Raw genomic sequence first — 12,419 nt, forward strand, 5'->3', positions numbered from 1 at the left:
CGTTGAGATTCTTCCCAAGTCTGGAAGAGCTGGGTTATTAGTTTCGCGCGGGGACCAAATTCAGACATCGCAGCTTATAGACACCTTATTTTAGTGCTGCCGAAAGCGGCTTTGAAATCGACAAATAGGTGGTTAGTGTCGATCCTTTTCTCGCGAGTCTTTTCCATGATTTGGCATTGTGTGAATAAATTGTTTATGATAGATTTGTCAGATCTAAAGCTACGCTTGTAAGGTTCATTTAGTTTGTTGATGGTGGTCTTGAGTATTACAGACTTTACGCTCGATAAGACCTTGAACCCTATGCTCAAAAAGCTGATCCCACAGTAGTAGGCGCGAATAGCGGAATCGCTTTTCTTGTGAATTGGGCAGAGCATATTTAAATTCCAGTCGTCGAGCATGCGTTCATCTGACCATATTCTGCATAAGAGTTGATGCATGCACCTTAACAGCTCCTTGCATCCGTTCTTGAATAGCTCAGCTGGTAGGCCGTCAGCTTCAGCAGCTTAGTTGTTTTTCAGGCGCGTTATTGCTATTCGAACCATGTTACAGTTAGGTGGTGGGACATCGACTCCATCGTCATCTACTGGAGGTTCGGGCTACTCTCCTCAACTTCTTTCAGTGCTGCTGCCATTCAGTAGGGTGGAAAAGTGTTCCCTCCATTATTTGAGTGCGGTGTGGACAGCAGTCGCTAGGTGACCACGGCTGTTCGGGAGTTCGTAACGTTCTAGGAACCCTAAGTTGCCTAGCTCTCTGGTAAAATTTTCGGTCGTTTTTCCTGGCGGCCAGTGTTTCAAGCTATTCGTAATTCGGCTACTCTCTTCTTATTGTGGCAAATATGTCTACCGTTCCTCTTTGGCTCCCTTTATCAGAACCTCATAGCTCCCTATGCGCCCGAGCGCATCGTGGCCCAGTAGGCGGCATATTTTTTATTCGCAGCTTCGTGACACTTCTTATCTTACTTCCTTGGCGGCACTAAGAGAGTCGAGCCAAATACATGGGCCGTCTGATGTGATTGCAGCTTTTCGACGTTGAGCTTCCCTTGCATTGTTGGACGCCCATTCTTGCCGAGCAGAGGCGGTTGCATATTTTGGCAATTGGTGAATATAAAAACTGTTTGCTACCAAACCAATTGGACCTTCGTTAGTAGAAATAAAACTGGACAAACCGGTATCCCTTGGAGTTCTTCATTGCATAGAGGCGCATGTGCGACACTTCCTCGGTTAGCTAAGCATTAGTTTTGTGTAAATGATTTCTTAAGATCAATTTCGAAGGCGTTATTCGCAAACAGATGCAATAGTCTAAATCTTAGAAGTTCACTCATATGGGGTCTAAGTCATATACAGACATACATACATATAGCTATAAGAATGACATCAGCCCATTAGTCACAATAGAATTCAATAAAGTTCAGTACATGTCCAAGATTTACCTCATGACTTGAGAATCGTTCGGGTGGTCACCAGTCCGACCTCAAACAAGCAAGCCTTCTTTAAAGTGCTGAAAATATATGGAATTTTCAAGTCCGCTGTAGATATGTATTTTAACGGATGACGACCGCAGTTAATCACTTCTTCTTTTTTTGTTTCATTTTTGTTTATATACTAGTAGCAATTCGATCTCGGCAATCTATGACTTGTGCGATTTGCGTGCCACACAAGGACTACAGCGGTCGACTATTCGCATAAACGCGTAGATAAACGCAACGCCCCATTAAGTTAGCTGTAGGCTAATCCTCCTTCAAGTATATAGTTGCATTTAAAATGAAGTGTATTTATCCATGCATACATACATACGTACATACTATATTAAAGGTTTATACTACACAACCGTCTGAAATTGAAGTACATGTAAATGCGTTAAATTTGATGCATGCAATAAAGCGCGCTTTGAACCAAATCATCGATACTGGCAGCACTCTATTGACCGTTGATTGCTGTAGGTGGTAAATTTTTTTCTTATTTTTTTATTTAGAGCCTTACTGCTGTATACACTTTCATAATATATGTATGTATGTAGGTTCAAATGCAGTGCACGTTCCACATAAAATACGATTCCGCGCCTGCGCTGAGGCATAGGGTCTATTAACGTGGGGCAATTGCAAATATTTGCATGCAACACATTGCCGCAAGATAGAAAAATGAATTGGAAGCGAAGTGTTTTTTCTAAAATAATAAAAGGAAAATCTTATATATGTTTATGTACGTATGTCAGTTCGTTTTAAACGAAAAATGAAATGTTTATTTATTTTATAATGGAAATCCTAAAACACTATTAAAAATTGCATTGTGTTTAAATATATTTACATTTTAAGTTAATCTATACTATAATAAAACTATAGAAAAGTCGTGTCTGTACATTGAAAATTTCTTTAAAAGAATGACCGAAGGTGGTGCAGTGAATATAATAGAATACACATTTGGACCATTTTTAGAATGTTTGTATTTCTGTATGTCCGTTTGAACTCACTAATCTCCGATACTGCTGAATGGATATTCATGGGGTTTTAACTGATATCTAGACAGTGATCTCGGACATAACATAGGGTATAAAAAATGGGAGAGAGGGCGAGGCACCTCCCATAGGCGAGAATTTTTTAATCAGCTTTAACTTCGAAACCGTAAGTCAGATGACTATGAAATTTGGTATGTTGCCATGCATATCTATGGATGATGCTTATAGTAAGTAAGATATACTTTTTTAAAAGGGGGGTGGCACTTCCTATACATGTGGAAGATCTATATTAAATGTATACAAATGAGCTTATACAAGAGGGTGTAGCGCTTATAGTAAAGAGAGTAAGTGTTTACCAGAGGCGTGATATCTCCAATAGATTTAGTACATTCAGAGAACCATTATGAACAGACAGCTATACGGAGTATCCTGTTGTAAACTAACAAGAGATGAGGGTTTGCAAGAAGTCATAGGACCTCCCAGCCCGCATGCCGTCTACATTCGGAGAATATCAATTTAACCTAACCTAACCTTAATAATGTCAGGAGTCCCACTTATTCCCACAGACCTTCCATTTTAATTTTAAAGTCTTCAGTATTCTCTGAGGCTTTGCTTTGACATGCGATTACATTTTTGTCTTATGCTCACGAGTGGGATGTCCGAATAATATTTATGCTTCTACGTCGCAACAAAAAATTAAAAGTATTGTTCATAAGGAGACCTTAAACTAAACCGGAAAAATAGTTTATGTCTCCATTAATTTATGGTAACGAGGTCGGGTGCTCTGCATCATGAAATATACTTTTTCAAAAAAGTGTGAAAAATTAGAGAGACCATGGTATTCCTACCCCGTTTGAATGGGAAACTCTTTAATCCTGTGTTACATCGGGATTATAGAAGAAGATTATGTGCTATCGGCAAACCTTGCAATACTTGCAGATATCTCACGGGTGGAAATAAGAGCTCATAGTATCGAATGAGATTATTACATATATCATATGTTATCTCAGTGCCCATGAGCAAGGAAGGTTCTGCTCTTCAGTCCTTTCAACCTAACGTTTTTGCATTTCAACACTATTTTTGTATTGGTCAACTCAGAAGTTCTTATCAGGCGTCGCAAAGCAAGTCGGGCATTTGCTAATAAGTAAAAAATTACGTGGAAAATTTAAGAAATTGTGAAGCTGAGCGAAGCAAGCAAAATTGCTTAAACTTGAAATACACAAAGTAAATTTTTTTGTTATTTGGTGCAGAAAAATAAAAAAAGCTATGATCCCAATTGTAAAGAATATAATTTGTATTTCAGGTGATAGTGCCAAGAATCCCAAAATAGTTTTGAAAATTTGAATTTAGTCCCGAGAATAACGAAAATCTCTAAAATCTCAAAATTGTTCCCAAATTTAGGTGAGATGACTTGAGGTGTGGTGAGTTTATGTGCGGTTTGGTGAGAATAGGTGCGATGAGTTCAGTCGTGGTGAATTTAGCTGTGGTAGGATCAGGTGTGGTTATTTAAAGTGCGGTGAGTTTAAGTGAGGTGCGTCCCTGTGTATCTATCTATATCCTGTTCTTTATAGTTACTCTTATTTTAATGTTTCTTCATCTATCTTTATCTTTACATTTATCGGTATCCGCATCGTCTTCTTTTGTATCATATTTTTCTTAATTTTTACATTTATGTTTTTTTTTCTTCATCTACATATTCCAGTTCACTTTTGCCCTCATATAGGTAGAGTCCTTTAACTCACCTTGATCTTCACATTTGCATTTATCTTTACGCGTCTTTGTTTTTGGTTTTATTATTAGCTTTCCTTTATTCTGTTCTTCATCTATGTACGTACTCACCTTTACTTTGATTCTTGTATTGGCCTTAATCTTCGGCTCATCACTGCCGAAAACTTGGAATTAAAAATGTTCTAAGCGGCCAATTAAGTACAATGCATTCTACAAACAAGAATGTATTTTTCCAGTTTCCCTCATACACTTTGTGCTGGGTTGCTTCATGGCGCTGACCATTCGCACAGCTATGGTGCAAACATTGGTAATGTGTAAACGAGGATGGTGCCCGCCAGTCAAGACCATGCAAGCGTACACAATCCTCTGCTTCTAAACAAAAACAAAAATAGAAATAAAAACAAACACACAAACAATAATTTAGAAGAGTTAAAAGCCAAGAAGACGCAAGAAATCTCCAGACGATCTCCATGCCGGCTTGCCAATTTAAACGCTTTTGTCTAGTCTGGCTGCCACAAACTTTTAGCCGTTGAATCATATTTGGTTTTTCTTTTCATTTTGATTTGAGTGATAAAGAGGCAACAAAACGTAGAAGAACTTAAAGGAATGCTGAAATAAAAAAATTGAAAACAACATCCCTTTCTCGTTCCTTGCAGAAACTGGTAACTGAGATTTTTTATTCAGTTATTTCCCCCACCTTTCTTGCCACCAGTATACTTTTGTTCAATTCCTTTCTTCGCACAAAGTTCTCTTCTTCGCATACGGTTCCCACGTTGTGTCACAGTGAAATTAATGTAGCCACTTTGGATAAGTTATCGGTTAGCAGCGCTTTACAAACGGCGAGCATTTAAATGTTGTGCTACGCGATTTCCGAGTTTGTGCCTTAAGTCTTTCGTTGTAAACGGGCGAATTGCTTGGAATTTTTTCCGCGGACTCATTACAATGGCTAAATTTAGCGTTGAAACTCCGACTCCCCATTTAATTTCCCAATATTTTTTTTACAGAATATCAAAGGAAAAACATTTAACTTCACTTAAGTCAAACAAAGGAATTTTCAGAAAAAAATGTCAACAAAATTACTAGTGATTTTTGATTGTATATTTTGGGCATCTCGGGCCGGACTTAACTTTCATTTTCCCTCGTGCTTTCAATGTTCATCGTGGCGCCCATTCCACTCTTGTGTTTCCGCGCACAATCACCAACTCAAATATGCATTCGTTCTTGCCAGGCCTCCCACCGTTCAAGGCAGCAGCAGATCAAATTCAAACAATTGGGAAAATAATATGAGACGTAACAATGAACAGCGAAAAACCATACCAAAGTTAGTCTATTTGCATAATCCATGGAAATATTTTTTAACAAGATTTAATTTGTGGAAATTTCGTATACTTTGGGACCACAAGTTCAAGGAACAGGAATTCATACGTGGGTCAAGACAGGTAAGCAAGCGCCAAAGTTTGGGAAGCACCTGGCGTACCACTTTGGAGGCATTCTCTAGATTTCCTGAATATGCATTCTCCAGGAATTTCAGTCGAAATCTTGATACTGCCCGACGTAAGCATAGGAGTTGCTCAGGTGTTTCATTCACTCCTGGCTTCGCGCGTTTCGTAGACTCGTTGCAGTTCTTTATATCTTGAGTGCGTTAACTGCAAGTAGACAGTAACATGAAAGTATGCCGGTTATCGTTTCGAAGTCCTTTCGTAACAATGCCAGTACGAATGGCATTTGGTTTTGCACAACATCTTTTCGTTGCTACATAGCAACACGAGTCCTTCCCTGTTAGTTAGTATATTTTTGAACGAAATGTGATGTACGTTAATTCCCTCTATAGCCGCTTTCTATGAACGTATTTCTTAATCGTGGATTCACTTTCAGGCTCACTAATGAAAAGTTCCGTGGGTTTCCTTAACGTAAAATCTTAGCTTGAATTATATTGCAGTGATTAGGGCGTTCACGTCTATACTCTAGCTCTTACTCAGTCCATTATTTTTAAACCAACATCATAGTAGTCTTCCAAATATGCATAAATAATACCGAATATACTCGCGTACTTAGTGAACTCCGCCAAGTACTCGTACTTATGGTGTTTACGTTTTTACCAAACAATTTGGCCTTTTGATTGTCCCGTTCTATTTTCGTGTTCGATTCATATCTTAAATGTCACACTCTTGCAAGGCAAAAATGGTCCATAATATGCCCTTTAAAACTCTGTCAGGGGAGATGGTTGCCCTGAAAATCGGATGGTTGCTTAAAATGACAATATTATGAAATGAGTGAGCCAGACAAGGACAGAAGGGCAAATAAATGCCCTTTTACAGGGTTGAGTGTAACATCAAACACATTTTTCACCGTGGAAGGGCAATATTTTTTGGAAGAAACGAAATCACAAATATTTTCGGTCATTACAATTTTTTATTTTTTTTATTTCACTTTCTGTTCCAAGTGTTGCGCGGCTTAGATAGTTAAAACACTTAACTATTTACAGTTTTCATACTCTAGTTGTAGTAATTCTTCCCTCGTTTGAGCTAGACCAAAGATGTATGCCCCTTTTTGTATTATAAATAGTAGACGACCTAATTTATTTGGGAACCAGCATTAACACCAATAACAATGTCAGTCACCAATAATAACTATGGTGTATATCTTTACAACAATGTTGGCCACTTCATAGGCACGCGTGCCAAAGCTTTTAAAAGCTTTCTGTACAATTTGCATACGGCTGCCACAAAATAAAAGCTTTCACTGGCCAACTCTGCCTTACAACGATATAGACATAGTGCCGCGAATTAAAATAATAATTTAATTAATTTAAATATAATACTAACGATTCAAATAACTACGAAAATTCATTTAATGTGAGTTTCTTTTACTTAAGACATTGGGAGGGTTATTTGTAAAGTGCTAAGTAGTTGGGTCCATTCTATATATCTATAGTCTTAGCTGCATCCACGATTTTTACACTAAACTGATGTAAACATATATCGTGGTAAATTGGGCAGATGCCTATTAAATATAATGCGCTTTCACTAGACATCATATTACAATCTGTGCAAGCATTGGATACAAAATTTATGTACTTGCATTGAGGTCGAGAATTTCAAGCTGATTGAGTAGCCCGAGTAATTGATTTTGAGGTAGTTTTGCGCAGTGAAGGTTAAGTTTGGATTGAGTTCGTGTGCTAAAGATTTTTTTATTTCCTTGCGGGCCACCAACGCTTCGCTATAAAAAACTCATTAATAGGCGTGTTTTTGACAAGCGTTTAGCTAAATCTTGGTCAAGTAAAACTAACTTATAGGCTTGCGGATTATCCCCAAATAGTGCTCTAGAACTTAAAAAAGGGTTTGGGTCAAAGTATCCGGTTAAAACCAATTGTAATCAATAGCTTACACGAAAATACATTTGCAGGTAATTTTAACCTAGCTTTTATTGATGCCTTCATGTCGAAAAAGTCACAAAAGCTAATTTTTCACAGCGGCCAATTTTTGCGAAACTTTCACTTAAGTTGAGGCTATACCTCAGACGTTTGTGAATCGATTGATTTGAAATTTGTACATAGTAAACAAGATATTCTAAAGAAACTGAGTTTAACAACACATCTTAATGCATATTAAATATAAAATTACGGATTTTTTAACTTTTTTAAAAAAATTCAGGAGTTGGTTTTTACAAATGCAAAATTTTGTTTATAAAGTTTGATACTTTTTCTGGTTTTAATGACGCATTATAAAAAAATATTCAAGGAAATTTTTGGGAAAGTTTCAAGTTTAAACACAAAGTAGTTCCAAAGTCATAAGAATATTATGGTGATGCCACATCTTTCCTCAAAATTTAGTGTTTTGGCTAAAATTCATATTTGCGGGCACAGAAGAAAATTGAGTTCATTTCAATGTCCCGCCAGTCACATTCATTCAAATGATAGTAACTTAGAACCATGAAATAGTTTGGTATTTTTTAAAGAAATTCTATGCATTAGTTATTATTAGGGCTCGGAATCTCATGCAAATGCTTGTTTTTATTGGGCATGTTCAAATCGATATGGTTGAATTATCCTTACGAATCGTGAAATTTCCTTTAAAAAGGCATTCAATCGTTAGCGTATATTTTTGCATATTTTGCAGTAAATGCATGATTTTGCATATTTTGTAAAAAAACCGGTTTTTGTGTATTTTAGTATATTTCTTCTCGGATAGCCAAACGGCCATTGAGGTATTCTCTTCTACCGCCATTAGATCTCAACAAATGGAAGACTGTAGGAGAGAGCTGGCCTATATCTCTGATCAATACGAAATTACCCTAATGTGGTTCCAGGGACATAGGGACATTTACGGAAACGTGGCAGCGGACGAGCTAGCAAGGTGCGGCTGCGCTCTGAATGTGTCCCACGCGGTGGGCATGGGCGCTTCGCTCAGGGAGATAAAATCAACAATTACCGAAATTTATCACTCCAAGGCTAAGCAGAGGTGGAGCCGTGCAGAATCGTACAGGATAACTCGGTAGTTCTGGGTGTCCTACGACCCACTATCTTGGGAATGGGCAAAGAAGAATCCTGCTAACCTACTGCAGTGTGCATAGGGCACTGGTCCTTCGGTGTAGTACTGTTTATGGCGCGTAAATTTCTGATTTTTTAGTGCATGAGATTCCGAGCCCGAGTTATTATCTATGTTAAAAAATATCTTTCGCTGTTCTTTATGTTTTGACGACATAGTTACACATAGTTCACAATTGATCACAATCTGGAGTAAAATGTCCCACCAATCACAACGGAATGACACAAAGCAAACAAAATGTGTAGATAAAGGCCGCGAAAGTCCCACTCCTAAAATGCTTCATTGTGTTCATTATCATATGCAGTTGTGGGCATTGTACCTAAAAACTGTATCGTACAAAAATTTATAAATTTTATGTAACTTTTAATTTAAAAACCATATTTAACACATCTTTTATTAAATTTGCCATTTGCACTGTTAGGACCGGTTGCTAAAAGCTTGGTTGACACTAATCTCCGGTTAAACATCGTTGTTGGAAAAATATCTCATACCTAATGTCAAATGTTCAAAATAAACGCCTTTCTGCATCTTGATGGTAAAGTCTCCAAAGCAGTACGTTCCGGTTCTTGTGCTAACTTACGGTCCACATCTCTCCGTTTATCAGCCACCATGACCAGTAAAGACACAAACCAATAAAGTGAGGTGAAATACATATGTACGTATGTAGGTCAGAGATTTCAACACGTTGAACTCGATTCACCTCAATACCTATACTTCTATGCTCAACTTTAAGAATTAAGGATTCTGCTCGGATTTGTGCAGATATTTGTATGAATTTGTTTGTATCTTTCATGAACTCTGTATATTACTTATATCGACCCCTTTGCGCAAAATTATCGTATGTTGAATTTTTTACGAAATTCAATTTTTGATGCAAGTTTGTTCTCCATCACATAAGGCATCACTCACCTGTGAAAATAATAGCTCTGATCCAGTGCTCCATGAACTTACAGGTTTTTACACGAACTTGCAGGAAGTCACAGGAAAAATGATCCCGTACTCGAAACTTCTGTAAATGAGAGCGATTTTTGGAGAGTTGTGTAGAGAATGAAGTTGCAAGATTTTACCCGAACTTTTTCTTCTGGTAAAATCATGGAAAGTGTCAAGCGATCACTGCTTGACGTTCTTACCGGAAAAATGCTTTTTTTGTTCCCGTACGTTTTGTTGTTACTCACTTTTTACTCTCACTTCAGAGAGTAATTTTGCTGTTTCACATTCTTACAGGATTTTACATGAAAAGTATTGGATCAGAGCTAATATAACTGAAATCCAAGACCGATAGAATACAAGATTGCGCTGATTGATAAGAAATTCGGGAGAGTAACGTGAATATGACGTCATCGGAGATTTGCCGGCGGAGAGAGCTGAGAGAGATCTATCAGTATGTATATGTTTTGCATGTGTATATTTATATGTATGTATGTTACACAGGCAATAAACAAAATCTCCTATGTCGTCATATTTCTATCAAAATTTTGAAGAGAGAGTTAGCGGTATCACAATCAGCGCCACCTTTTGTATTCGTTTCACCATGGCTGAAATCCCTTTAGGTACCATAAAAATTAAAATTGTATCGTATGTGACAATGAATTTTTTCTTGTGGGCAAAATTATCGTATGTGCAAAGGAATTAGGATGGGAAGCGGATTGCTCGCATTCGTCATGCCTCCATTCGCTTCACCGTTATCAATACCTGTTATATTATTATTATTATTATTATTATTATTATTATTATTATTATTATTATTATTATTATTATTATTATTATGTCTATATTAAAACTTTTTTTTAATAAATTCACGGTACTTTATAAATATTTACTTATCGTTGACGAAAGACATACAGCAAATGGCATAAGTCTTTATAGCGCCAATGCAATATTTTTTAAATTCTTCGACCTTCATAAATAAGATTAAGACAACATATTTACTTCCAGGCCATACTATGATGCCAGCTAATTCTGAGCATAGTACAATTGAATCTTTTGTACGAAATCGTACTATTTGGGCGCCTAGTTAATGGCCCATAATTATTCGCGATGCACGAACCAAACCTTCAAGTTACGACTGCATCGAAATTGCACACTCTGAGTTTAAAAACTGGAAGTCTTTTGTAGATGTTTTGTTACCCAACAAAATTAAAATAAACTTAAATAACGAGGCCTTATATTCAATACCCTCTATTTGCACTTTTCACAAAAATGAGATTCTGATAATTCACCTAAGAGTTAACTCTCATCTGTTATCTTACTGCTGACCTTGTATAACGCTTGACAGAAGAACTTACTATTGAATTATAAAGTCAGAATTAATATCATTGATAACATCACAAATTAGTTTTTGTGAAAACTGCAGATAGAGGGTATTGAGTATAAGCCGTCCATAAGCTTCGTATAGCTACATTCGAAAAAAAAACTCAAGTAAAATTGAACTAATGTTCGGTTATTATGATAGTTCTACTAAAAAAGTCATGAACAACTTAAATTTTATTTATAAGATAGAAACTACCATAAGTCCTTATGCATATCCACAAAAAAATTTAATGATTTGCAATTTGACTATTGTTTAATGTTAATGTAAAAATTTAATAATAAAAAAATTAATAAACTCCTAATTTATCGCAAATTTAAATAACAAATACCGTTATGCTTCAGTTTATTTGCAATTTCAACTGTTGTAAATGTTATCGTAAGTACCAAACTTGGCGAGTACATTTATAAAACCTTGTGAATGAAATTACCGTATGTGACCAAAAACATGTATATTTCAAAAAAAAAAAGAAAATTTTCCACCAAAAAGGCTTGAGGTTAATTAACTTACTCAATTATCTCACCAAATCTAGAATTTAGTATTGATGGTGCCAGCCAGAGCAGAGAAAAATAAAAAAACACTCTCCTGTAAAATTTGGTTTTTGTATCATACGATAATTTTGCGCAAAGGGGTCGATATAGTTGGAACAAACTTGCAGGAAGTTACAGGAAAAATGATCCCGTGCTCGAAACTTCTCCAAAATCCTGTAAACGAGAGCGATTTTTGAAGAGTTGTATAGAGAATGAAGCTGCAAGATTTTACCCGAACTTTTTCTTTTGGTAAAATCTTGAAAAGTGTCAAGCGATGACTGGTTGGTTTTTGTGTTCCCGTACTTTTTGTTGTTACTCATTTTTTACTCTCACTTCAGAGAGTAATGTTGCTATATGACATTTTTACAGGATTTTACACGAAAAGTATTGGATCAGAGCTAATATTGGTCTTGGAAGAATTTTTATCGGGAAGAAAACAAGCATTTAATGTCGAATACTTTTAAAGATATATCACCAGAAAATAATGAAAATTCGCTTCAGATAATATACTTTTTAAAATACATTTATGCAAGTTTTATGTACAGTTTGTAATAAATAAATTAACTTTTTAAAATTTCATAAATTGCACTTTATCAACATAAAATTAACAAAGAACTCAAACATTTTTAACCGACTTCAAAAAAGGGGAGGAAGAGGTGGTCAATTCGTCGGAATATATATCTATTTCTTTTTTTTTATTTATGCTACCGCATAACTTTGTACCACGTGAACCCATTTCAATGATTCTTTTTTTTAACGGAAAGATGGAACCTCAAGGGTCGTTCCGTAATTTGGTTAAGATCCGATCATTGGATCATGAAAAAATTAACGGTACTCCTAAACTTGTATATGAGA

General features: G+C 36.3%; 1 protein-coding gene across 1 annotated transcript in view; it reads left to right on the plus strand.

Annotated features, from left to right (window-relative positions):
• Positions 1–12,419, plus strand: part of LOC118746469 — a 68,922-nt gene that overhangs the window by 55,411 nt on the left and 1,092 nt on the right. The window contains exon 2 of the mRNA XM_036480318.1: positions 5,408–5,618. Within this exon, the coding sequence (XP_036336211.1) occupies positions 5,408–5,618 (211 nt within the window). The remainder of the gene's footprint in view (positions 1–5,407; positions 5,619–12,419) is intronic.

This window comes from Rhagoletis pomonella, unplaced genomic scaffold (genome assembly GCF_013731165.1).
Source record: "Rhagoletis pomonella isolate Grant_MI unplaced genomic scaffold, Rhpom_1.0 Rhpom_scaffold_00010, whole genome shotgun sequence".
Classification (NCBI taxonomy): Eukaryota; Metazoa; Arthropoda; class Insecta; order Diptera; family Tephritidae; genus Rhagoletis; species Rhagoletis pomonella.